The sequence below is a fragment of the Ascaphus truei genome, chromosome 12 (assembly GCF_040206685.1).
Source record: "Ascaphus truei isolate aAscTru1 chromosome 12, aAscTru1.hap1, whole genome shotgun sequence".
NCBI classification, from domain to species: Eukaryota; Metazoa; Chordata; class Amphibia; order Anura; family Ascaphidae; genus Ascaphus; species Ascaphus truei.
The window spans coordinates 21,956,244-21,980,989 of record NC_134494.1 but is presented as its reverse complement, the minus strand read 5'-3'; the positions used below and the strand labels follow the sequence as shown (position 1 = coordinate 21,980,989).

Genomic DNA, 24,746 nt, shown 5'->3' with positions numbered 1-24,746 from the left:
GATGGGTCATCGTTAGTGGTCATCCCGATAATGAGTGAAATGTGCGGCATGTAAACACTTGGGGACCCCCATTTCGTCCTTATGAAATACCTCGTGTGGAAAGGACATGAATTGACTTCAGCACTGCCGGCTTTGCACGCACTAATCGCGCAGCTCCAACCGCGTCAGCAAAGAGTGTCCGAAGGATAGAAAGGGAAATATAGGGAGGTACCGCAACACCAGACAGACAGAAAACAGATGCAGCCGGCAGCCGAGGACATACCCCAAAAGCCACCGGAGGAATAAATAAGCCATCAAATTATACACAGACCGTAAGCCGTAGAGCTGGGGGGGGGGGGAGGGGGTGGGGTTAGGGGGGCTGCAGTGCAAAACTTTCCGGCCGATCCGGCCTTCCTATGACTTCTCCCCCCAACTCTACCAAATTAATGACAACAAAATAAGCACACAACGCAGCATGCGCAGAACATCGCGGTTATATACCAAACGAAGGGAAGAGACGGTGTCTCTCCTCTGTAACAGTATCTAAAGGGGTACGTTTACGATAAAAGAGATCACGGGTCAGCAATGGGGTCACACAGTAGATGAGGTTGAAAAAAAAAAAAAATAGAGACAAATGTCCTTTGAGGTCAACCTACGTTAACTGTCCACCGAACAATACTTCGCCTACCCCCCTTTGCTGCCCACAATGCTTTGCATTTTAAATACAGAGCAGGCTGCATCAGTAACATTGAAATCAATTGCCATCTCAGACAGCATAATGTAGCTTGGCACTTCTCTCCTTATATACGTGCTGCACTTGGGTACAGCAGGGACACGGGGCTAATGACACTTTCGGGAAACACATGCAATATTTTTACATTTATACAACATATACACACACACAGATATACACATATACACATATATATTTATATATGTATATATATACACATACATATACATACATACATATACACACACACACGCACTTACACGTCATCCATACACAGGCTAAAAGCTCCTCTCTCATCACTTCAGCTGTTCCTCGCTGGCACGGAAGGGGTGTAGGTCGTTCCTACTGACACCATTGTAACACAAAGGGTTTGGAGAAAACACCGGTGAGGTATAAGTCACAAGAAAGCTGTGAGTGGCATCTGTGCCCATGCTTGGGGGGGAGGGACCAGACAGAGGTTGGAACAGGGGGCAGCGATACTAGAAACATGGGAAGGTTTGGCAACTCCTCGTAGTTGGAGCGCAGACCGGGAATGCTCCGGATTAAATGGACATTATACAAATCGGAGTCTTGAAATCCAATCTTCTTGGCACGATGCTACCTAGATTATCTTCTCTGCCAGCGACGCATTGTAAATCCACGCACAAGGGAAGCAGCGTGGCGCGTTTCAGCAGCCCCTGCTGAAATATTCGGAGCTGCAACTGGTATATTAACGTCACAAGTGATCAGCGAGACATCACCAGGCTCCTCTGCCTCCCACCCAGGAGCATTGTTCCATGCTAACGTTAGGACACGTGAAACCCCAAAAGCTTTTATTGCTATCTATGTATTAGCTGCCAAAGAGTCCTGTTCAGGTCACAGCCATAGACTGAGTGGCAGGCCTCTCTGGCAGGGACGGTGGGAATAAGTTAGCTTGATATTCATGTTTGGTGTCAGGGTGGAATGGTTCTGGCTCTGTACTCGGGTGTTGGCTGCAGTACTCGTGGTTTGCTTTCCTATGGATCAATATTACGCAGGGCGGCAAAGTCTGAGCTCAGGAGTCTGATTTGGACCAGCCGCTGTATGCTAAAGCTTGCAGTGTAATACAAACAAACACATAGTGCTGCTTCACACACACACACACACACACACACACACACACACACACACAAAGTCCCTTCAGTTCCTCACGCTACGGGAACCTCGCTGGGCGCTGCTCAGCACCCGCGCAGTCCACATGAGAACTCGCTGAAGATCTGGCACCGGAGACACGGAAAGGGCACATAAGGGAGGTAACAAAGGCAGAGGGTGACAATGCGACCCAGCATCGCCCCTCACGGGCAGATGGTGCACATGTGACCCTGCGTGCCCCCCCCCAGAGGGCGGCAATATAACCCTTGCATGCCCCATCGCATTTTCTATGAAGCACAAAGCTTCACAGACCTATGACACAGGCTGGTAATGACACTTGGCTGTTACAGGAGCTTGAAGGTGGCCACTGGGTGACATCCTCTTAGTGCAACTTAGACTTTGTCCTTGGGATGAAACCTTTCGCAGACTCATTTTCCTATCGCTGCTTTCCCTTGCAGATTCAGCACCCGCTCTCCGCCTCCCACCCCCCCCCCCTTGGCTCTTCGCTAGAGCGCAGAGATGAGCAGCTCTTCCTGCTTGCCGTGAGCAGTCCCAGTGGGCGAGGCAGTCCGGATAGGGTCGGGCTTCAGGCATTCCTGGCTGCTCATCCCCGTAGGAGTGAGGTCCATGAGTTCCCCGGAGGAGCTGAGAGGGAAGGAGGCCGACATGGAGATGCCGGAGGATGGGTCAGCGGAGCCGGCGAAGAGCCGGGGGGGCTTCGGCACCAGGTTGGGCTCGTATTGTGCCCGCAGCAGGATCTCCTGGTCGCTGACAGACTTTGGCATGTCGCGGTCGGTGCCCTCCAACACCATCATGTGGTAGAGGTCCTGCAGTGAGCTGGCTTTGCTGTCCAGGTTGAACAGGCTGTCTATAAACTCTGCAAACTCCAGCACCTGGGGGCTGGGCACCTCTGCCAGACGCCCGTTCTGAAGCGCCAGCTCCTCCAGGGCTGGGGTGGAAGCCCTGCCGGCCTCCCCTCCCGCCTCTTCCTCCCAGGGGGGCAGGTCTCCCGGCGAGGAGCGGCCGCTGTTATGAGTGGCCTCGGTGGGCTGGCTCTCCTGCGAGTGCTTGGAAAGGGCGTCCGCTCCCAGGAGCTCGGTGCGGGAACTTAATGACGGGTTCTCTTCAGGAATGGCGGGGTCGATGAAGAAGCAGTGCGTCTCGTCGCGCTCCAGCACGGCGCGCAGGCTCGGGGAGCCGCGGATGCTGCGGAAGCCAGAGGAGCGTCGGGAGTCAAAGCTGTAGACTGACTCGTTGTCGGAGAGGCTCTCCATTGTGGCCAGCGGGGCCCGGCGGTCTTGCAGAGACACCGCCAGGCAGTCCTTGGTGCTCATTAAGAGGAGCTCCACGGGGTCCTTCAGCACTGGGGAGAGGAGGCGCGAGTCGTAAAAACCTTCCAGGCTGATCTCTGACTGCTTACTCCTTTGGGAAAAGAGGAGGGGGGGACGAATGTTAAAAAGAGGAGGAAGGAGGGAAGAGAATGAGATCAGCGGGAGAGAGAAAAGAGAATGAGAATGAGTAGAAAGAGGAATATTGAAGAGGAGGAACAGAAGGTTCATGGTGAAAGGGGAGCTACAAGCAGGGAAACAGACAAATGAGCCAATGATCGGACGTTGATACAAGAGACGGAGAAGTGGAGAGAGAAAGAGGGAATGGATACAGATGCAGAGAAGAGTTATGAGAAAGTCTGATAAAACTCACGCACACAAACAGGCCATGGAACAGCAAGAAAAAAAAAGTGACAGAACATCCTTCATTATACAGAGAAAATCAAAGAGAGGGGCAGAAGGGAGGGGGGGGGAGAGAGGGGCAGAAGGGAGGGGGGGGGAGAGAGGGGCAGAAGGGAGGGGGGGGGAGAGAGGGGCAGAAGGGAGGGGGGGGGAGAGAGAGAAGAGAAAGACGCTGAGGAGGAGGAAAGAGAGAGACTGTGGAGGGGGGAGGGGAAAGAGAGACTGTGGAGGGGGGAGGGGAAAGAGAGAGGCCGTGGAGGGGGGAGGGGAAAGAGAGAGACCGTGGAGGGGGGAGGGGAAAGAGAGAGACCGTGGAGGGGGGAGGGGAAAGAGAGATACCGTGGAGGGGGAGGGGAAAGAGAGAGACAGACCGTGGAGGGGGGAGGGGAAAGAGAGACTGTGGAGGAGATAGAGAGAGATCGGGAATGGGGAAAGAGAGAGATCAGGGATGGGGAAAGAGAGAGATCGGGGATGGGGAAAGAGAGAGATCGGGGATGGGGAAAGAGAGAGATCGGGGAGGGGGAAAGAGAGAGATCGGGAGGGGAAAGAGAGAGATCGGGGAGGGGGAGGGGAAAGAGAGAGATCGGGGAGGGGGAGGGGAAAGAGAGAGATCGGGAGGGGAAAGAGAGAGATCGGGGAGGGGGAGGGGAAAGAGAGAGATCGGGGAGGGGGAGGGGAAAGAGAGAGACCGCGGAGGGGGAAAGAGACGGTGAATGTTTCAGTAGAGTTGTGCTTAGCTGCACACATGTATATGCAACACTGGTATGTATATAGCATGCAAAGGGCCAGAGTGAAGTCACAGCAAAGCAGGGGCGCAGACACAGTCATGTTATATTCTCTCTTACTTGGTGCTGCTGTTCCTCCGGTCAAAGCTGTGGGTCCCGAGCATTATGGCGGGTATCACCTCTAGGGTTGGGAGTGGGAGGTGGGGCTGCTGCTGGAAGATCAGCTCCGGGTTCAGATCCACCTCTGTCGGACTCACCATCACCTTGGCAGCTGACAGTAGTGCCGTCTTACCCTTGTTATAATTCTCCAGGACCTGGGGACAGATCAAGCATGGGGAATGTGACATAGTGGGGCAGAGCAGACACAGCTGTGACATGCCCTTTTGTCTTGGTCATCATTGATTGCTACTTCACCTTTTTCAAGCCTTGCCCCTATGCCCCCTTCACTTTGCTCAACCTCCTCGTCTCCTCACCTTGTTCAACCCCTCCATCACTACGTGTGGGAGGTGCTCATGCAGCATGGCCGGGGAGATGATCACCTCCTCAAACGCTTTGTTGTCTCCCCAGATGGCGAAGTACGTTGGTTCCTCCTGCTCCCAGAAACTGGACAAGAGACGGAGGCGATGAGTATGCTGGGGAAAAAATGTACAACAGCCCCCCCCCCTCCTGTCTGACTGCGAGTACTACAGTGACCCCCATCCATCCTGGTGCCTTATTGCAAGCCACTGAGAGGTCAAACTGACCAGTCACACTACAATGACTCCCACATTGGTGTCACAATGTCACAGAGCTCAGACTGATGGCGGTCAATGACGTCCTCCTTGGTTCCCCCTGGCAGTGGGCAGCACTTACCAGCACTGCTCTGCGGGATGGTTGTGCACTACATGGATGATTCGCCCCGGCGGGTAAAGTGGCGTGCTTGCCGACAGCGCTATGGTGAGGTCACTGGGGTGGGTCCAGAGCCGGTTGCTGGGCACGGTGACCCCTTCAGACTCATCCGGTAGCTCCGATTTGGGTATACACTTGGTGCCACCAAGGATGATCCGCCACTGGGAGAGAAGCAGTCGGTGAGAGAATAGGAAAAGGAAACAAGAGCACAGCCCATGCAGTGCCCTTGTATGCACGGGACAGAGCCCACGCAGCACCCAGCGTGCACAGGATCAAGGCCCAAGCAGTGTCCAGTACATTAGCGTATTAAGAGCATGCGCAGACTCTAGTAATGTTTCAGGCATGGTGTGGAGGGCAGCTCACCTTGGGTTTATTGCTTCTCTGAAGAACATCCAGCAGGTGCCTGCGGAAACCTTCCAGCTGCGACAATCCGATCCTGGAGCAAATGAGAGACAGAGTAAGACTCGTAGACCCCAGGCAGGTAGCACATCCCCGGCGAAGGCAGGAGGCGTCTCTCCGTATGGAGGGAGACTCTCCTACCCTACCCAGGGAGCACATGCAGGAAGTGTCCCGTTCATGCAGAGGGAGACTCACAGATGCCGAACACGGAGAATATTCGGGCATACGCAGGCAGGGTCTCGCTCCCGAGCCCGAGACTCAACAACTTACCTGGGAACCAGATCTTTTCCAAGCACCACAGAAGTAACAAACTCCTTGGAATATTCCATGGCATCCTCACTACAAAAGCAAAGAGTCGGCATTACCTGGGAGGCAGGGGGGGGGGGGGGTGTGCTCTTATTGGGAGACATGGCTTATACTCCCGCCCTCCCTTATTCTATATTATCCGAAGCTGCAGTTCAGGCCTTGACGGACAAAAATGTATGGGGATTTTCGGCTGAAAATGGCTGCTTCAGGCACTAGATTCTCCCCTAAATCTGAATAGATACGGCAGAGGTGTAAGCTCACACGTAGATGTAGAGAGACTGTAAAGACATAACCATGTTAAAACAGGTACTTACCTTAGTAGCCCCCCTGGCGGGGAGTACGCAAAGCACTTCAGTGATGGGTACTGCGGGCACAGCAGGAAGGACAGGATGGCAGCGGTGCCTGCCCCAAGCGAGTGTCCAACCACAATCAGGTCGTAGTGTTTGGTCCCTCTCCCCTAACAACAAACACAGGGGCAGTCGCTAAGATCCAGCGCAATCTGTCAGACCCTCTCACTTCCAGCAGCAGTGCCCTGGCATCCAAACCAGATAGCCCAGAGTGTGCCCTCATACCACCCAGTGTATCAGTGCCCTGGCACCCAAACCAGATAGCCCAGAGTGTGCCCTCACATCACCCCACTGGGTGATGTGAGGGCACACTCTGGGCTATCTGGTTTGGGTGCCAGGGCACTGATACACTGGGTGGTATGAGGGCACACTCTGGGCTATCTGGTTTGGATGCCAGGGCACTGCTGCTGGAAGTGAGAGGGTCTGACAGATTGCGCTGGATCTTAGTAGTATCAGTGCCCTGGCACCCAAACTAGATAGCCCAGAGTGTGCCCTCACATCACCCAGTGTATCAGTGTCCTGGCATCCAAACGAGATAGCCCAGAGTGTGCCCTCATACCATCCAGTGTATCAGTGTCCTGGCATCCAAACGAGATAGCCCAGAGTGCCCTCACACCACCCAGTGTATCAGTGTCCTGGACATTCAAGTTGAATAATCAATCACCTGGTAAACAAACCCCTCAACTACTCCCCTCCACTCTGCGTTACTAAGTTCTTCTTCTCAAACCACCTCATGGTTAATAGATAACCCAATGCTTCTCTTCCATGTGCCTGTACTTTGTGTGATACACCCCTACCTCGCTTATACAACTTTCTGTCGCATCATTTTGTGACCACTCACCAGATCGCGGCCGAACGCCTGGGAAAGCACCATCTCCTGCTCCAGCTTCTTCTTAATGTACTCGGCCGAGAGAACCATCCCCTGGGGTGGCAAGACACGCGTGTGAGCGCACAGGCAGAGCTGGGAGACCCGAGTATGATCGGGAGACATATGGCATATAAGTGAAAATTCCAGTGACACATTAAAAAGATTCGGCTTCCTACCTTGTGCCCCAGCCATGTGCCATGTTGCCCTTCCACTGGGAGGCGCTCTGCATCTCCGGTCAGGTCTGTCAGCGCATCCTGAGAACAGAGGAGAGGGAAACGGTCAGATTCCAGTAGTCGCCTCCACTGAGCTCTCCTGGGATCTGCAGGGGCGAGCGCTCGTTTACCTTTGGAGAGAGGGTCCCACGGATACTGATCACCACCTTCTTCTTGTCATGGTCCACGGCCACAAAGAACGGCGTCTCGTAAACCTGCGAAAGAGGGGGGGGGGAGAGATGTGACCCCCTGGAGGACTCCACCCTTCTCACTCCACTCACCACTAAACCTGGACTCACAAACCAACCACGAACTACAGAGCCGTGTGAACCTGTGTGGTGAGGGGGAGAACGCGTGGCCTGCTAAAGACTAAAGCCTTCTCACAGAAGTGACATCACCCCCCGTCCCCCAAACTACAGAGTCCCATCAAACTGAGTGACCCCCTTAGTAGACCTGTTCATTAGTACACCCCTCCTCATCACACATCAATCTAAACCTGTCGCTGCCCTCTGCAGAACCCCCCCTGAAACTGAAAGGGTTAAAGAAATTGGTCACGTCATGAATAGGACCATGGAAACCCCAATTACTTTGGAGAACCAGGGGGGGGGGGGAGTCGCAGAAGAGGGCACATTAAAGGGAGGAGGTAGAGAGGAGGAGGAGGATGAGGAGAGAGGAGGAGGTGCACTGACCGCGTCGTGGCATGACGTATACACGATGTCCACCATGCTCATGTTCTCATCCAGGAAGTGACGCTTGATTGCGATTGCGTTACAGCCGCAGCAGTTATCCTCCTCGATGGTGACCCCTGGGGCGTAGCGAGGGCGTGAAGTGCACGGGCAACAGCAACTGCTAAGTGGGGGAGAGAGGGGGAGGAGGAGGAGTGAGGGGAGAAAGAGAGAGATATTGGGGGATGCCATACAAGGAGAAAAGGATTGCGCAAGGAACAAGAGAGACCGCGCTGAGAAGGAAAGAGGAGAGGTTTGCGCAAAGGGCGGGGGGGGGGGGGGGGAAAGGGAGTTGGGGGGAGGGGTAGCAAGGGCGAGATACATAGGGAAGAGGGAGAGATAGGAAGGATAAATAAGAGGACAGTGTGGCATAGTGGGGGCAGGTAGAACAGAAAGGAGGAGGCGGCAGCAGGCGGGGACGACGACAAGGGGCAGGTACTCACGAGCACGCGCCTGCAAGCCGGCAGATCCCACAGGTTGGCTTCCTGATGAGGTACATGGGCCAGCCGTACGCTGCCAGTGCAAAGAGCATGTAATAACACACCTCCTTATACCGCTGCATCTCTTGCTGGGGGGGAGAGAGCGGGTGTTACAAGGACATAGAATGATGTGCATGCTATATAGGGTGAGGGCATAATACGGATATATGGTGTTCTATAAAGGGATCGGTAATACTCACTGCATTTTTCAGGTCAAGGTATTTTGTGTTCCTGGTGACCGGCATCCCCGACAGAAAGGCCAAAATGTCATTATTAGCCTAAAAACAAGAAACGCACAAAAATGCAACACCTCATGACACACGCCTTCACATTTACACCCCCACATCTTCTGCATGCCAGACACTCACCCCCACCTCGTGCACCCCACACACCTCCCCCAACCCCTTGCACCTGATACACCCAACCCTCTACCTCCTGCATTTAACACCCCCCACCTCGTGGACCCCCCCAACTCTTACACCCCATCCTCCACCTCCTGCACCCTCAACACCCCCCCACCCTCCATATAAACTCCCCCCCCCACCTCTTGCACCAGACACACACCCTCCACCTCCTGCCCCCCAGATACCCCCGCATCCTGCACCCCAGACACCCCCCCCCAATACAATTACCCCTCCATCCCTCCTACTCCTGCCACACCTCGTCCAGCACGGCGTTGCGCTTGGCTCTCTGTCGCTGGCGCAGTAGGACGAGCCCTGCAATGATGTCAGACGGAACGATGTCCAGATCTCTAAAAAACTCTGCAAACAGGTAGGCGATCTCAGAGTATGCGTCCTGGGGAAGAGGTGTGTTATGGACGATGCCTCCACCCACAGATACTGTCACCAGCAACACCCTCTCACCCAGATAATGCCCCCAGCCATGCTTTTTCTACGCAATGCCCCGGGGCGTTTCCTGTAGAAGCCTGCACCCAGGCGACACCCAGCGCTGTCACTAACTAGGGGTCCATCTCCCATAACATTTCACACTGCCACACCTGGGCAACGTCCCCACCCAGAGGCACCAGCACTCATTCATCAAATGGCCCTCTTGTAACACACACCCAGAGCTTCTCGCCCTCTCATTGACCCTCTGCCCCTCTTGTACCCTCCTCCCCCGTCCCCACTCACAGACTGCGAGTCCTTAGTGCGAGTGCAGCACATGAAGACTTTCAGCCGACGCGTCCAGCTGCTGGCCTGGCCCTCCTCCAGACGGTGCCTGAGTGGGAGAGCGGGGTGTGATGAGAGGGGAAGGAGGAGAGGGGTCAGAAAGAGGGAGAGAGAGGGAGATCATGGGAAGAGTGGGATGAGATGAGAGGGGAAGGAGGAGCGGGATAGAAAGAGGGAGAGAGAGAGAGATGATGGGGAGAGTGGGATGAGAGGGGAAGGAGGAGCGGGGTTAGAAAGAGGGAGAGAGAGAGAACATGGGAAGAGTGGGATGAGATGAGAGGGGAAGGAGGAGCGGGATAGAAAGAGGGAGAGGTAGAGAGAGATGAGAGGGGAAGGAGGAACGGGATAGAAAGAGGGAGAGAGAGATCATGGGGAGAGTGGGATGAGAGTGGGATGAGAGGGGAAGGAGGAGCAGGATAGAAAGAGGGAGAGAGAGAGAGATCATGGGGAGAGTGGGATGAGAGGGGAAGGAGGAACGGAATAGAAAGACGGAGAGAGAGATGATGGGGAGAGTGGGATGAGAGGAAGGAGGAGCGGGGTTAGAAAGAGGGAGAGGTAGAGAGAGATGATGGGGAGAGTGGGATGAGATGTAATATGAGGCAAAACAAGAAGGGAGAGGGAGGAAGAGGAGAAGTGAGGATAGGTGTGGTGAGGGACAGAAGAAGAAGAAAAGGGGAGGAAGAGAGCAGGATAGCTACAGAGAGACACTGAAAGGAGACGCAGTAAGCGATGCTGTAACTACCAATCACTTGAACATAAGTAACTTTGCTTGCCCTGACCTCATCACACAGGGGACAGAGAGAGAGGAGGGTGACACAGGGGACAGAGAGAGAGAGGAGGGTGACACATGGGACAGAGAGAGAGGAGGGTGACACAGGGGACAGAGAGAGAGAGAGAGGAGGGTGACACAGGGGACAGAGAGAGAGAGAGAGGAGGGTGACACAGGGGACAGAGAGAGAGAGAGGAGGGTGACACAGGGGACAGAGAGAGAGAGAAGGGCGACACAGGGGACAGAGATAGAGAGGAGGGTGACACAGGGGGACAGGGAGAGACGGGTGACACGGGACAGAGAGAGAGGCGGGTGACACAGGGGACAGAGAGGCGGGTGACACAGGACAGAGAAAGGCGGGTGACACAGGGGACAGAGAGAGAGAGGAGGGTGACACAGGGGACAGAGAGAGAGAGAGGAGGGTGACACAGGGACAGAGAGAGAGAGGAGGGTGACACAGGGACAGAGAGAGAGAGGAGGGTGACACAGGGGACAGAGAGAGAGGCGGGTGACACAGGGGACAGAGAGAGAGGCGGGTGACACAGGGGACAGAGAGAGAGGCGGGTGACACCGGAGAAAGAGAGAGAGGCGGGTGACACAGGGGACAGAGAGAGGCAGGTGACACAGGGGACAGAGAGAGGCGGGTGACAGAGGACAGAGAGAGGAGGGTGACAGAGGACAGAGAGAGGAGGGTGACACAGGGGACAGAGAGAGAGAGAAGGGCGACACAGGGAAAGAGATAGAGAGGAGGGTGACACAGAGGACAGAGAGAGAGGCGGGTGACACAGGGGACAGAGAGAGAGGTGGGTGACACAGGGGACAGAGAGAGAGGAGGTTGACACAGGGGACAGAGATAGAGAGGAGGGTGACACAGGGGACAGAGATAGAGAGGAAGGTGACACAGGGGACAGAGAGAGGCGGGTGACACAGGGGACAGAGAGAGGCAGGTGACACAGGGGACAGAGAGAGAGGAGGGTGACACAGGGGACAGAGAGAGAGGGGTGTGACACGGGACAGAGAGAGAGGGGTGTGACACAGGGGACAGAGAGAGAGGGGTGTGACACAGGGGACAGAGAGAGAGGATGGTGACACGGGACAGAGAGAGAGGATGGTGACACGGGACAGAGAGAGAGGAGGGTGACACAGGGGACAGAGAGAGAGGAGGGTGACACAGGGGACAGAGAGAGAGAGAGGGGTGTGACACAGGGGACAGAGAGAGAGGATGGTGACACAGGGGACAGAGAGAAGGAGGAGGGTCACCAAGGAAGGAACACACAATGCTAACAGTTCAGAGACAAAGACAGAGGGGGGCAGTCTAGGACATTTGGTTGCAGTCATTTTGCCACAACCAAATCGCCACCGGCGTTTAACCGTTACTCACCTCGCTGCCGGGACACCTCTCCGCCGGCCGCTTTGCCTCCAAGCAAGTCCTTAACCTTACCCCTTACCCTATCAACCTCTAATCTTAACCCCTAATACCAACGCTACCCGTACCCTAAAAATCTAACCCCATACCCTAAAACTCTCATCAGCACCCCAACCCCTAAAACCCCTTAAAGGAACTTACCCAATCGGCGAAGCGGCCGGCGGCTGAGTGTCCAGCGGCGAAGGGTCCCTCAGCAGCCGAGATTTGGTGGCGGCAAGACAGCCGCGACCAAATGTGTGATTGGAAGAGGGGAGGGGCTGCCACTCACCGCAGGTTGTAGGTGCGCAGGTTACGCTGCCTCCTCTTCGTCGCTCGCAGCTTCACAAAGGTCCGTCCGGTTGGGTCAAACACGCAGAGCACCGTGATACAGACGCTGAGTATGACGACCCAGTTACACACCACCATCCCTGCACACAGAGTATGAACATATAGTACACACCATCCCTGCACACAGAGTATGAACATATAGTACACACCATCCCTGCACACAGAGTATGAACATATAGTACACACTATTCCTGCACACAGAGTATGAACATATAGTACACACCATCCCTGCACACAGAGTATGAACATATAGTACACACCATCCCTGCACACAGAGTATGAACATATAGTACACACCATCCCTGCACACAGAGTATGAACATATAGTACACACCATCCCTGCACACAGAGTATGAACATATAGTACATACCATCCCTGCACACAGAGTATGAACATATAGTACATACCATCCCTGCACACAGAGTATGAACATATAGTACACCCCGTCCCTGCACACAAAGTATGAACATATAGTACACACCATCCCTGCACACAGAGTATGAACATATAGTACACACCATCCATGCACACAAAGTATGAACATATAGTACACCCCGTCCCTGCACAGAGTATGAACATATAGTACACACCATCCCTGCACACAAAGTATGAACATATAGTACACACCATCCCTGCACACAGAGTATGAACATATAGTACACACCATCCCTGCACACAAAGTATGAACATATAGTACACACCATCCCTGCACACAGAGTATGAACATATAGTACACACCATCCCTGCACACAGAGTATGAACATATAGTACACCCCGTCCCTGCACACAGAGTATGAACATATAGTACACACCATCCCTGCACACAGAGTATGAACATATAGTACACACCATCCCTGCACACAGAGTATGAACATATAGTACACACCATCCCTGCACACACATACACACACACACAGAGTACGAACATATAGTACACACGATCCCTGCACACAGAGTATGAACATATAGTACACACCATCCCTGCACACAAAGTATGAACATATAGTACACACCATTCCTGCACACAGAGTATGAACATTTAGTACACACCATCCCTGCACACAAAGTATGAACATATAGTACACACCATCCCTGCACACAGAGAATGAACATATAGTACACACCATCCCTGCACACAAAGTATGAACATATAGTACACACTATTCCTGCACACAGAGTATGAACATATAGTACACACCATCAATGCACACAGAGTATAAACATATAGTACACCCCATCCCTGCACACAGATACACGCACACACAGTATGAACATATAGTACACCCCATCCCTGCACAGATACACGCACACAGAGTATGACCATATAGTACTCCCCCGTCTCTACACACACACACACTATGACCATATAGTACACCCCCATCCCTGCACACAGATACACGCACACAGAGTATGACTACCCACTTACACATCACCCTGCACAGTGATATAAGACAGGGGGGGGAGGGGGGGCTATGGAGAGGTGGGACATATTAGAGCAGGAATGGCCAACTCCTGTCCACAAGGGCCACCAACAGTTAAGGTGTTCAGGATATCCCTGCTTCAGCACAGGTGGCTCAATCAGTGGCTCAGTCATAATGACTGCACCACGTGACCTGTTGGTGGCCCTTGAGGCCTGGAGTTGGCCACCCCTGCATTGGAGGAGTGTGAGGGCAGGTGTCCACGTCAGGATGTGAAGAACAGAACATGGCATCACATACCCAGCGTGACGTTCTTAGCGGTGACATCATTGCAGGACGTGTAATACTGAGCGAGCCAGACGATACCCACAATGGCATAAACAAACTCAATCACCAGGATCGCTGAAAGGCAAAGAGAGAGCACCCAGCGTGACCAACCCGCAAGCTTCGATTTCGCACGCTGCCCAGTGCTGCTCCGTGAGCCAATATCTTACGCTGCTTGCTACTGCTCTACAAGCGCCCTCATCCCGCGCTCTGCTCACTCACCGAGCCGCACGTAGAGCACATACTGCATGGAGTCCCGGGGCTCTGTGTATAGGATACCCCCTCGCATGCTCAGCCAGATGATGGCCACCTCTGCGATCATGCAGCTCAGCAGGATGCCCAGGTACCCGCGCCCGTGATCCACCAGGTTCAGAGAGCATGTCTCGTTGGGGTTGTAGGTCAGACCGAAGAGGACCACAGACAGGATCACGAACCTGTAACACACACACACACACAGGGACTCACAACTCTTGCAACATGCATGCACGTACACAGTCACAAAAACAGTGCACGGCCCACACACACACACACACACACACACACACACACACACACACACACACACACACACACACACAGTCTTACAAGCCTCCAAGCCCATACACAGAAACACATACACACACACACAGACCCGTGCACGACCCCACCACATACACACAGAATCACAACCCTGCAAGGCCCACACACACCCCTGCACAGCCCCACCACACACACAGCTTCACAGCCCTGCATGGCACACATACATACACTGCACACACACTCACAACCCTGCACAGCGAGCGCACACACACGCACACGCAGCCATGAACAGCCCACACACACTCAGAACCCTGCACACCTCCCCCTCCCCCACCCCACTCACCCAACACACACTGCCTCACAACCCTGCACGGTGTGCGCACACACACACAGACACACACCTCCCAACATTGCACGGCCCACACACACGACACATAGCCTCACAACCCTACACCCCCCTCACCACCCACACAGCCTCACAACCCTGCAAGGTCCCCACACACACAGCCTCACACTCCTGCACTAGCAGGTAAAGTACATTTGCACTGACACACAGGGTACAATTCTCTCACCAGGTGCTGTGCAGCACAAATAGGAAGATTCCTGGCAGCACCAAATCATCGCTGCCCACAGACCAGCGCCGGCGGAAAACCACGATCCCTGGCATGGCGAGCAGCGAGCACCGCGTCACCGCGGCCTGCCATAACTGTCTGCAGGGAGAGAGAGAGAGGGGGGAGCCATTACTGTCTGCAGGGAGAGAGAGAGAGGGGGGAGCCATTACTGTCTGCAGGGAGAGAGAGAGAGGGGGGAGCCATAACTGTCTGCAGGGAGAGAGAGAGAGGGGGGAGCCATTACTGTCTGCAGGGAGAGAGAGAGAGGGGGGAGCCATTACTGTCTGCAGGGAGAGAGAGAGAGGGGGGAGCCATTACTGTCTGCAGGGAGAGAGAGAGAGGGGGGAGCCATTACTGTCTGCAGGGAGAGAGAGAGAGGGGGGAGCCATTACTGTCTGCAGGGAGAGAGAGAGAGGGGGGAGCCATTACTGTCTGCAGGGAGAGAGAGAGAGGGGGGAGCCATTACTGTCTGCAGGGAGGGGAAAGAGAGGCCATTACAGTCTGCAGGGAGAGAGAGAGAGGGGCCATTACAGTCTGCATGGAGAGAGAGAGGGGCCATTACAGTCTGCATGGAGAGAGAGAGACCATTACAGTCTGCATGGAGAGAGAGAGGGGCCATTACAGTCTGCATGGAGAGAGAGAGGGGCCATTACAGTCTGCAGGGAGGGGAAAGAGAGGCCATTACAGTCTGCAGGGAGAGAGACCATTACAGTCTGCATGGAGAGAGAGAGACCATTACAGTCTGCAGGGAGAAAGAGAGAGACCATTACAGTCTGCATGGAGAGAGAGAGACCATTACAGTCTGCAGGGAGAAAGAGAGAGAGGGGCCATTACAGTCTGCAGAGAGAGAGAGAGCGAGAGAGAGAGAGACCATTACAGTCTGCATGGAGAGAGAGGGGCCATTACAGTCTGCATGGAGAGAGAGACCATTACAGTCTGCATGGAGAGAGAGAGGGGCCATTACAGACTTCATGGAGAGAGAGAGGGGCCATTACAGTCTGCAGGGAGAGAGAGAGACCATTACAGTCTGCATGGAGAGAGGCCATTACAGTCTGCATGGAGAGAGGCCATTACAGTCTGCATGGAGAGAGGCCATTACAGTCTGCAGGGAGAGAGAGAGAGGCCATTACAGTCTGCAGGGAGAGAGAGAGACCATTACTGTCTGCAGGGAGAGAGAGAGACCATTACTGTCTTTAGGGAGAGAGAGAGACCATTACTGTCTTTAGGGAGAGAGAGAGACCATTACTGTCTTTAGGGAGAGAGAGAGACCATTACAGTCTGCAGGGAGAGAGAGAGAGAGACCATTACTGTCTGCATGGAGAGAGAGAGGGGCCATTACAGACTGCATGGAGAGAGAGAGGGGCCATTACAGACTGCATGGAGAGAGAGAGAGGGGCCATTACAGACTGCATGGATAGAGAGGGGACATTACAGACTGCATGGAGAGAGAGAGGGGCCATTACAGTCTGCATGGAGAGAGAGACCATAACTGTCTGTAGGGAGAGAGAGAGACCATAACTGTCTGTAGGGAGAGAGAGAGACCATTACTGTCTGTAGGGAGAGAGAGAGACCATTACTGTCTGTAGGGAGAGAGAGAGACCATTACTGTCTGTAGGGGGAGAGAGGCCATTACAGTCTGCATGGAGAGAGGCCATTACAGTCTGCATGGAGAGAGGCCATTACAGTCTGCAGGGAGAGAGAGAGAGAGGCCATTACAGTCTGCAGGGAGAGAGAGAGGCCATTACAGTCTGCAGGGAGAGAGAGAGGGGCCATTACAGTCTTTAGGGAGAGAGGGGCCATTACAGTCTGCAGGGAGAGAGAGAGACCATTACTGTCTGCAGGGAGAGAGAGAGACCATTACTGTCTTTAGGGAGAGAGAGAGGCCATTACTGTCTTTAGGGAGAGAGAGAGACCATTACAGTCTGCAGGGAGAGAGAGAGAGACCATTACTGTCTGCATGGAGAGAGAGAGGGGCCATTACAGACTGCATGGAGAGAGAGAGGGGCCATTACAGACTGCATGGAGAGAGAGAGAGGGGCCATTACAGACTGCATGGATAGAGAGGGGACATTACAGACTGCATGGAGAGAGAGAGGGGCCATTACAGTCTGCATGGAGAGAGAGACCATAACTGTCTGTAGGGAGAGAGAGAGACCATAACTGTCTGTAGGGAGAGAGAGAGACCATTACTGTCTGTAGGGAGAGAGAGAGACCATTACTGTCTGTAGGGAGAGAGAGAGACCATTACTGTCTGTAGGGGGAGAGAGGCCATTACAGTCTGCATGGAGAGAGGCCATTACAGTCTGCATGGAGAGAGGCCATTACAGTCTGCAGGGAGAGAGAGAGAGAGGCCATTACAGTCTGCAGGGAGAGAGAGAGGCCATTACAGTCTGCAGGGAGAGAGAGAGGGGCCATTACAGTCTTTAGGGAGAGAGGGGCCATTACAGTCTGCAGGGAGAGAGAGAGACCATTACTGTCTGCAGGGAGAGAGAGAGACCATTACTGTCTTTAGGGAGAGAGAGAGGCCATTACTGTCTTTAGGGAGAGAGAGAGACCATTACAGTCTGCAGGGAGAGAGAGAGAGACCATTACTGTCTGCATGGAGAGAGAGAGGGGCCATTACAGACTGCATGGAGAGAGTGAGGGGCCATTACAGACTGCATGGAGAGAGAGAGAGAGGGGCCATTACAGACTGCATGGATAGAGAGGGGGCATTACAGACTGCATGGAGAGAGAGAGGGGCCATTACAGTCTGCATGGAGAGAGAGACCATAACTGTCTGTAGGGAGAGAGAGAGACCATTACTGTCTGTAGGGAGAGAGAGAGACCATTACTGTCTGTAGGGAGAGAGAGAGACCATTACTGTCTGTAGGGAGAGAGAGAGACCATTACTGTCTGTAGGGAGAGAGAGAGACCATTACTGTCTGTAGGGAGAGAGAGAGACCATTACTGTCTGTAGGGAGAGAGAGAGACCATTCCTGTCTGTAGGGAGAGAGATAGGCCATTACTGTCTACAGGGACATGGACAGACAGAGAGATCGATCATTACTGTCGAGAGAGAGAGATCGATCATTACTGTCGAGAGAGAGAGAGAGAGATCATTACTGTCGAGAGAGAGAGAGAGAGATCATTACTGTCGAGAGAGAGAGAGATCGATCATTACAGTCAAGAGAGAGACAGAGAATCATTACTGTCGAGAGAGAGAGAGATCATTACTGTCGAGAGAGAGAGAGAGATCATTACTGTCGAGAGAGAGAGAGAGATCATTACTGTCGAGAGAGAGAGAGAGATCATTACTGTCGAGAGAGATTGATCATTACTGTCGAGAGAGAGAGAGATCATTACTGTCGAGAGCGAGAGATCATTACTGTCGAGAGAGTGAGAGAGAGATCGATCATTACTGTCAAGAGAGAGAATCATTACTGTCGAGAGAGAGAGAGAGAGAGAGAGAGAGATCATTACTGTCGAGAGAGAGATCATTACTGTCGAGAGAGAGAGAGAGATCATTACTGTCGAGAGAGATCGATCATTACTGTCGAGAGAGAGAGAGATCATTACTGTCGAGAGAGAGAGAGAGAGAGAGAGAGAGAGAGAGAGAATATGTCATTACTGTATGCAGGGAGGGAAGGAGGTCATTACTCTCTGCAGGGAGAGACTGTACACTACCCCCCCCCCCCACCACCTCTCTTAAACCAATATAAAATATGGCCTTTGCCTTACTCTTCTCCCATGTTTACTACGGTTCATTTTGCACAAAAAAAAAAAACTGACCACTAGTGAATTGCCAATCCCATCGTTACCTTCTCATACCCTTGGCAAGCCCAAGATATGATCTGTGACCTCTGACCCCTCGCGGGCAGCATTCTGCATGTACAGATTTAGCAAGACTTACTGCTGTTGGCGCCGGGGCAAACCGCAGGTGCTGCGACTGCCCTGGTGCCCACGGACCATCTCCGCGGGGCGTCCGATCTGGAGGCATGGACCCCACGCCGCGTGACTGTGGCAGCACTATCTCCGGAGCTGCGGCCTTAAGCTTTTTAAGCCGCACCTCCGGAGACAGCGAGTGACGCGAGATCTGTAGCACTGTCTCACCTCCCTCCCTGATGTGCCCCCGCTGTATACCAGGGGGCTTTCAGCTTCTATACAATAAAAACCCCTTACTGCTAACATTTACAAACTAGAACAATCACTGGGATTGGGATAACCAAGTCACTAAAGAACATTGCCACATCGCGTTTCGCATTGTTTTGTCTCCACAAACTCATTGAAAATCTGCTTTTTAGAAACATTCTACATAGTCCTTTAATACCAGTGTGTTCTCTGTGTGTGTGTGTGGGTGTATGTATACATACATATATATATACACACAACTAACTATATCAATCATCTTTCACAGTCCTTGCCGATCCACTGCTGGATGAAGGCCTCCCCCAATGATCTTCCAGATACACACAAATATAGATGTATACTTTGGCCAGCAACAATAAATGGGAACCTTTTGAATAACATCAACGGGAGAATGAATATGGGATGGAGCGCAATCTTACAATGGAACTGTAAGAGACCCGTGCAGAGGTACACTCAGGGAGACCGATTTGGGGGAAATTAAACATGGCTTTATTCCGCCTGTCACTTTAAACAGCAGTTTAAGGCAATATACATATATACATAAGATACAAACACCTATCTTTTTGTAGGGGCTAACTTCTCCAGTCCCTATCTGTAGGGTTGGGGGTAAAAGCAACGTACCAACCTATCCCCCCCCCAAAGTCTAAAGAGGTACCTCAAAGCAGGTGGCCCTTCAGGTCAGTCTCTGGGTCAGGAGTGGTGTCCGTTGAGGGGCCAGCCTCTAGCAGGTTCCTGAGTTGGCTGCACCCTGGAAGAGAGGTCTGGTCCCCTGGCGTCTTGCTGTCCGGGTGTCTTGATCTCAGCCCAGCCTTTGTGCTCAAAACATCATCTCCTCTGTCAGCACAGTTGTGACTGTGCCAAGGAGTCTCTGGGTCTGTTCCCAGCAGGAGGTTTTCACCCTTGTCTGATTACCCAGGTGGAGCTGGTTAATTGACATGTTGCAATTAACCAGCTCTCTGCTGGATTTCTCAGACCACTAGAGGCTTTTATTTAAACATGGATAAGTCCCCGTTACAGGAACCTTCCACTGTGCCTCAAGAGGAGAGTTTGACCAATGCATTCTGCCTGTGCTCTCACGTATGGATGTGAAACTTGGACCCTAAATATGAAGATAAATCAGAAGCTTCAAACAATGCAAAGAAGCATGGAGAGATGCATGCTGGGTATTACCCGAAGAGACAGGGAAAAGAATGAATGGCTTAAAAAGCAAACAAAAATCTGTGACATCAGCACAAGGGTGAAGAAATTAAAACGGCAGTGGGTCGGACATATCGCAAGAAATTACATCATTGAACAGGAATGTTACTCCACTGGATTCCAAGGGATATCAAAAGACCAAGAAGACGACCAAAAGTAAGATGGGATGATGAACATTTGTTGGAACAATGAAAGACTTGCAACCGCAGTACCTGAGAGATCATTGGTGAGGCCTTCATCCAGCAGTGGACCGACAAGGGCTGAAGATGATGACGACAACACATATGTATGTATAGCTTTATTTATATAAACACCCACAGTGTACTCAGCCCTTTACAAAGAGACAATACAGTACAGGGAATTATAATATAATAAGTCAGACAATAGGAAAGGAAATCCCTGCCTTACCCTTACAAGCTAAGTGGAATGTTGGGAGACTTTCAGAGACAGCAGGTGAGGGAATAAGTGCAGTAGATGGCAGTCATTGGTAGCAGTGGCTGTAGGTGTGGGACAGTAGCCATGAGCCCAGGCTATTGGAACGCTTCACTTAAAAAGGTGACTTTTAAGGTTTGTCTTACAGGTGGGGAGAGAAGGTGCTTGGCGTATACGGAGTGTGAGGGTGTTCCACCGGTAAGGGGCAGTGAGGGGAAACGACAGAGGCATAACGTACGTTCAAATCTGATATGTAAGAAGGAGCACTTGAGTGAAGAACCTTAAAGGTAAGGTCAGGTCCCCGCTGGCTACTGCAGCGCCCTGCTGTGGCGGACGCTGCAGGGACAAGAGCCGCCCCACACTGGGGCTGCGAGGGGGGGCCGCCACGCTGCGCAGAAAGAAACTCCTGCTCTCAAGAAAATTGAGAGCAGGGGTCGCGACGGAGCGCTAGGCCACGCCCCGGCAGTTCAGCCAATGAGGGCAAACCTGCCAGGTGATGTCACGGCCGCGCCCCCGTCACTCCCCCCCTGTCTTTCCCCCTGCAGCTCTCTACAGACCGGGGGACTCGGCTGCACGCGCCGCCTGTCTCGCAGACGCGCGTGCAGCGCAGGCAGCGGGGCCACAGCCTAATGGAGAGAGATTTAAGGAGGAGAAGAGTGGATATTGTTTTTGGGTAAAAGTAAAATTATTCCAGCAGCCAAACTTTGGATATATTGCAAAGGTGAAAGTTGTGGTGCAGGGAGGCCTGTTAGCAGTATGTTACAATAATCCCGACGGGAGAGGATAAGGGCATGCAGTAGCGTGACAGAGGAAATGGCGGATCTTGGCAAAATGACGGGGGAAGAAGCGACAAATGTTAGCCATGAATGTGAATGGAGAAGGAAAGGGAAGTGTCAAATGTCACTCCAAGGCAACATGCTTTGGCGACAGGATAGATGGTGTTACCATTTACTGTCATAGAGAAAGGGGATTAGGCCAGATTTAGGGGGATATATGAAGAGCTCAGTTTTAAACATATTAAGTTTAAGGCGGCAGAGTGCCACCCACAAGGATATAGCCAGGAATCAATCAGAGACTTGGGACAGGATTGTAGGTGTCAGGGTAGGGGTTGATAGATACAGTATATGTGTTGCATCTACATAGAGATGATACCGAAGGGCAAAAGAGTTGATGAGGTCATCAAATGATAGTGTGTAGAGAGTGAGAAAAGGAGAGGTCCCAGAACAGAACCCTGAGGTTCACCAACAGACAGATCAACAGAAGGCGAAGACATGTTAGCAAGAGTCAGAGACGAGGATCAGGATAGAGCTTTGTTGCGGATACCACAGGAGTTTAGTTGCGGATACCACAAGTGCTTTGTTGCGGATACCACAGTGTATAGAGATGATATTACAATTCTAGTGGTGCAATTTAATTCTCATGTAATTGGTGCATATCAAAACCAGGAGCAGTAAATAGAATATAACTTAAATCTAGGTACCAAGGTTATATAGGTGGGGACAAAGTAGGACATTTTGAGTTAATAAGCATGAAAGAGTACATTTTGTGATCAACGGTATCAAAAGCAGCAGAGAGATAGAGTACGATTAGTAGGGAAACGTGACTTTGGCATCATGTAGATCAGTGGTTACTTTAGTGATCTGTGCAAAAGCCAGATTCTGAGGGGTCCAGGAGGGCATGGGAATTAAGGAAGCTGATCATACGGGAGAACACAAGACATTATAGCAGTTTGGAGGCAAAAGTGGGATACAGGTCGGAAGTTAGTAAGGCACGTAGGGTCTAGGTTGTTTTGGAGAATAGGTGTGATCACTGCATGCTTGTAGGAGGGGGGGAAAGTGCCAGAGGACAGAGAGGATATGGGTGAGAGTGAGGACTAAGATAGGAGCAAGAGATCTGATAAGGTGTGAGGGGATAGGATTGAGATGACATGTGGTAAATGGAGAAGAGAAGATCAGCTTTGAAACGTCCAACATTACAAGACTGTAACAATGGTATTTGGGACCAAGACTAAATTTGTAAAGCTTCCAGTGACTGAGCTCCTGATTAGAACCAACGCTAACACCACCCTAACACCTGTCACTAGTTTTAAATACCTGGGCTTATGGTTTGACTCCCACTTAACATTCGGGATGCACATTGATACCCTGACAACCAAGACCTATGCCAAACTAGGGGTACTTTACAGGAACAAATCCTCCCTAAGTCTCCTGGTCAGAAAGCGTATCGCACAGCAGATGCTAATGCCAATTATTGACTATGGAGACATAGTATATGGCTCGGCTCCTCAAACCCACCTTAGCAAACTTGACACCCTCTACAATTCAATTTGTCGTTTTGTTCTCTAATGCAACTACAACACACATCACTGCGAAATGCTCAAAGAACTAGATTGGTCAACACTAGAGTCTAGGCGCAAAGTTCACCTTTCCTGTCTTGCCTTTAAATTCTTCATGGGCAAGCTACCCAGCTACCTGAACAAGCTCCTCACCCCTACCACTTGCAGCACTTATCACCTGAGATCAGACTCCAAAAGACTATTCATGGTCCCAAGGCTCAACAAAGTATCCGGACGTTCCTCCTTCTCCTTCCGTGCACCCCAAAACTGGAACAACCTACCAGAGACCCTCACATCCACCACCAGTTTAAGTTCTTTCAAATCTAAGGCTGTCTCACATTTTAACCTGGTCTGTAACTGTTTCATACGCTCATAATATATATTTTCTTTAACTGTGCACGCAATGTCTTGTATATAATGTATACCCTGTTCATTTATGTAACTGTACTTGTAACCATGTATTATTTGTTTTACTCTGTGCCCAGGACATACTTGAAAACGAGAGGTAACTCTCAATGTATTACTTCCTAGTAACACATGTTATAAATAAATACTATAACAGGAGAAAAGAAGTCAAAAGTTGAAGTAGATTTAGGTAAAAGCAGAGAGGGGGGACAGACAGAACCTCCTTGTGGATAGCATCCAGCTTTCTTTTAACGTAGTCAGCGAAGGCCTGAGGAGAATTGACGGAAGGATGGGAAGTGGGAGGAGAAGGACCGAGGAGGGAGTCAAATACAGAGGAAAGATGGTGTGGATTGGATCTGTGAGTGCTGATGAGTGAGGAAAAGTGATTTTCAACCAGGGTTTCGCGAGCACCCCTCAGGGAGCAACCCTCCCATGCTGTCCCTGGCCCAGCGGCACCCCACATAGCAGTGACCCGGCGGCCCCCGAGCTCAACAGCAGCAACCGCCCGCTCACTGCTATCCTTCCTCTCCCTGCCTGCTCCGGAAGTCGCGTCAACTTTCGTCTCACAGGAGAGGAAGGATCGGGCAGGAGAGCGCTCTCAGCAGGGTGTGTGTAAGTGGGAGAGTGTGTGCGTAAGTGGGAGAGTGTGTGCGTAAGTGGGAGAGTGTGTGTGTGTGTGTGTGTGTGTAAGTGGGACAGCGTGTGTGTGTGTGTGTGTGTGTGTAAGTGGGACAGCGTGTGTGTGTGTAAGTGGGAGAGTGAGTGTGTGTGTGTGTGTGTAAGTGGGAGTGTGTGTATAAGTGGGAGTGTGTGTGTAAGTGGGAGTGTGTGTGTAAGTGGGAGTGTGTGTGTAAGTGGGAGTGTGTGTGTAAGTGGTAGTGTGTGTGTAAGTGGGAGTGTGTGTGTAAGTGGGAGTGTGTGTGTAAGTGGGAGTGTGTGTGTAAGTAGGAGTGTGTGTGTAGGTGGGAGTGTGTGTGTAGGTGGGAGTGTGTGTGTGCGTAAGTGGGAGAGTGTGAGTGTGTGTGTGTGTGTAAGTGGGAGGGGGGAGTGAGAGGGGGGAGTGTGTGTGTGTAAGTGAGAGGGGGCGCGTGTGTGTATAGGTAAGAGGGGTGAATGTTTGTGCAGGTGGGAGGGGGAGTGTGTGTGCGAAAGGGGGAGTGTGTGTGAGAGAGAAGGAGCGTTAG

General features: G+C 52.1%; 1 protein-coding gene across 3 annotated transcripts in view; it reads right to left on the bottom strand.

Annotated features, from left to right (window-relative positions):
* Positions 1-455: 455 nt before the first annotated feature.
* DAGLA (diacylglycerol lipase alpha) overlaps positions 456-24,746 on the bottom strand; it is a 35,862-nt gene continuing 11,571 nt past the window's right edge. For 2 of the 3 annotated variants that reach the window (XM_075566938.1, XM_075566939.1), the window contains exons 2-20: positions 15,027-15,164; positions 14,158-14,369; positions 13,912-14,013; positions 12,134-12,272; positions 9,632-9,719; positions 9,162-9,296; positions 8,702-8,779; positions 8,466-8,590; positions 7,987-8,146; positions 7,429-7,512; positions 7,262-7,339; positions 7,059-7,139; positions 6,185-6,327; positions 5,835-5,903; positions 5,529-5,601; positions 5,130-5,326; positions 4,751-4,880; positions 4,398-4,591; positions 456-3,244 (exon numbers count right to left, since the gene is read on the bottom strand). In XM_075566938.1, the coding sequence (XP_075423053.1) occupies positions 2,329-3,244; positions 4,398-4,591; positions 4,751-4,880; positions 5,130-5,326; positions 5,529-5,601; positions 5,835-5,903; positions 6,185-6,327; positions 7,059-7,139; positions 7,262-7,339; positions 7,429-7,512; positions 7,987-8,146; positions 8,466-8,590; positions 8,702-8,779; positions 9,162-9,296; positions 9,632-9,719; positions 12,134-12,272; positions 13,912-14,013; positions 14,158-14,369; positions 15,027-15,121 (3,099 nt within the window). In that variant the 5' untranslated portion in view covers positions 15,122-15,164 and the 3' untranslated portion in view covers positions 456-2,328. The remainder of the gene's footprint in view (positions 3,245-4,397; positions 4,592-4,750; positions 4,881-5,129; positions 5,327-5,528; positions 5,602-5,834; positions 5,904-6,184; positions 6,328-7,058; positions 7,140-7,261; positions 7,340-7,428; positions 7,513-7,986; positions 8,147-8,465; positions 8,591-8,701; positions 8,780-9,161; positions 9,297-9,631; positions 9,720-12,133; positions 12,273-13,911; positions 14,014-14,157; positions 14,370-15,026; positions 15,165-24,746) is intronic. The other variant, XM_075566940.1, reaches the window with a different exon arrangement.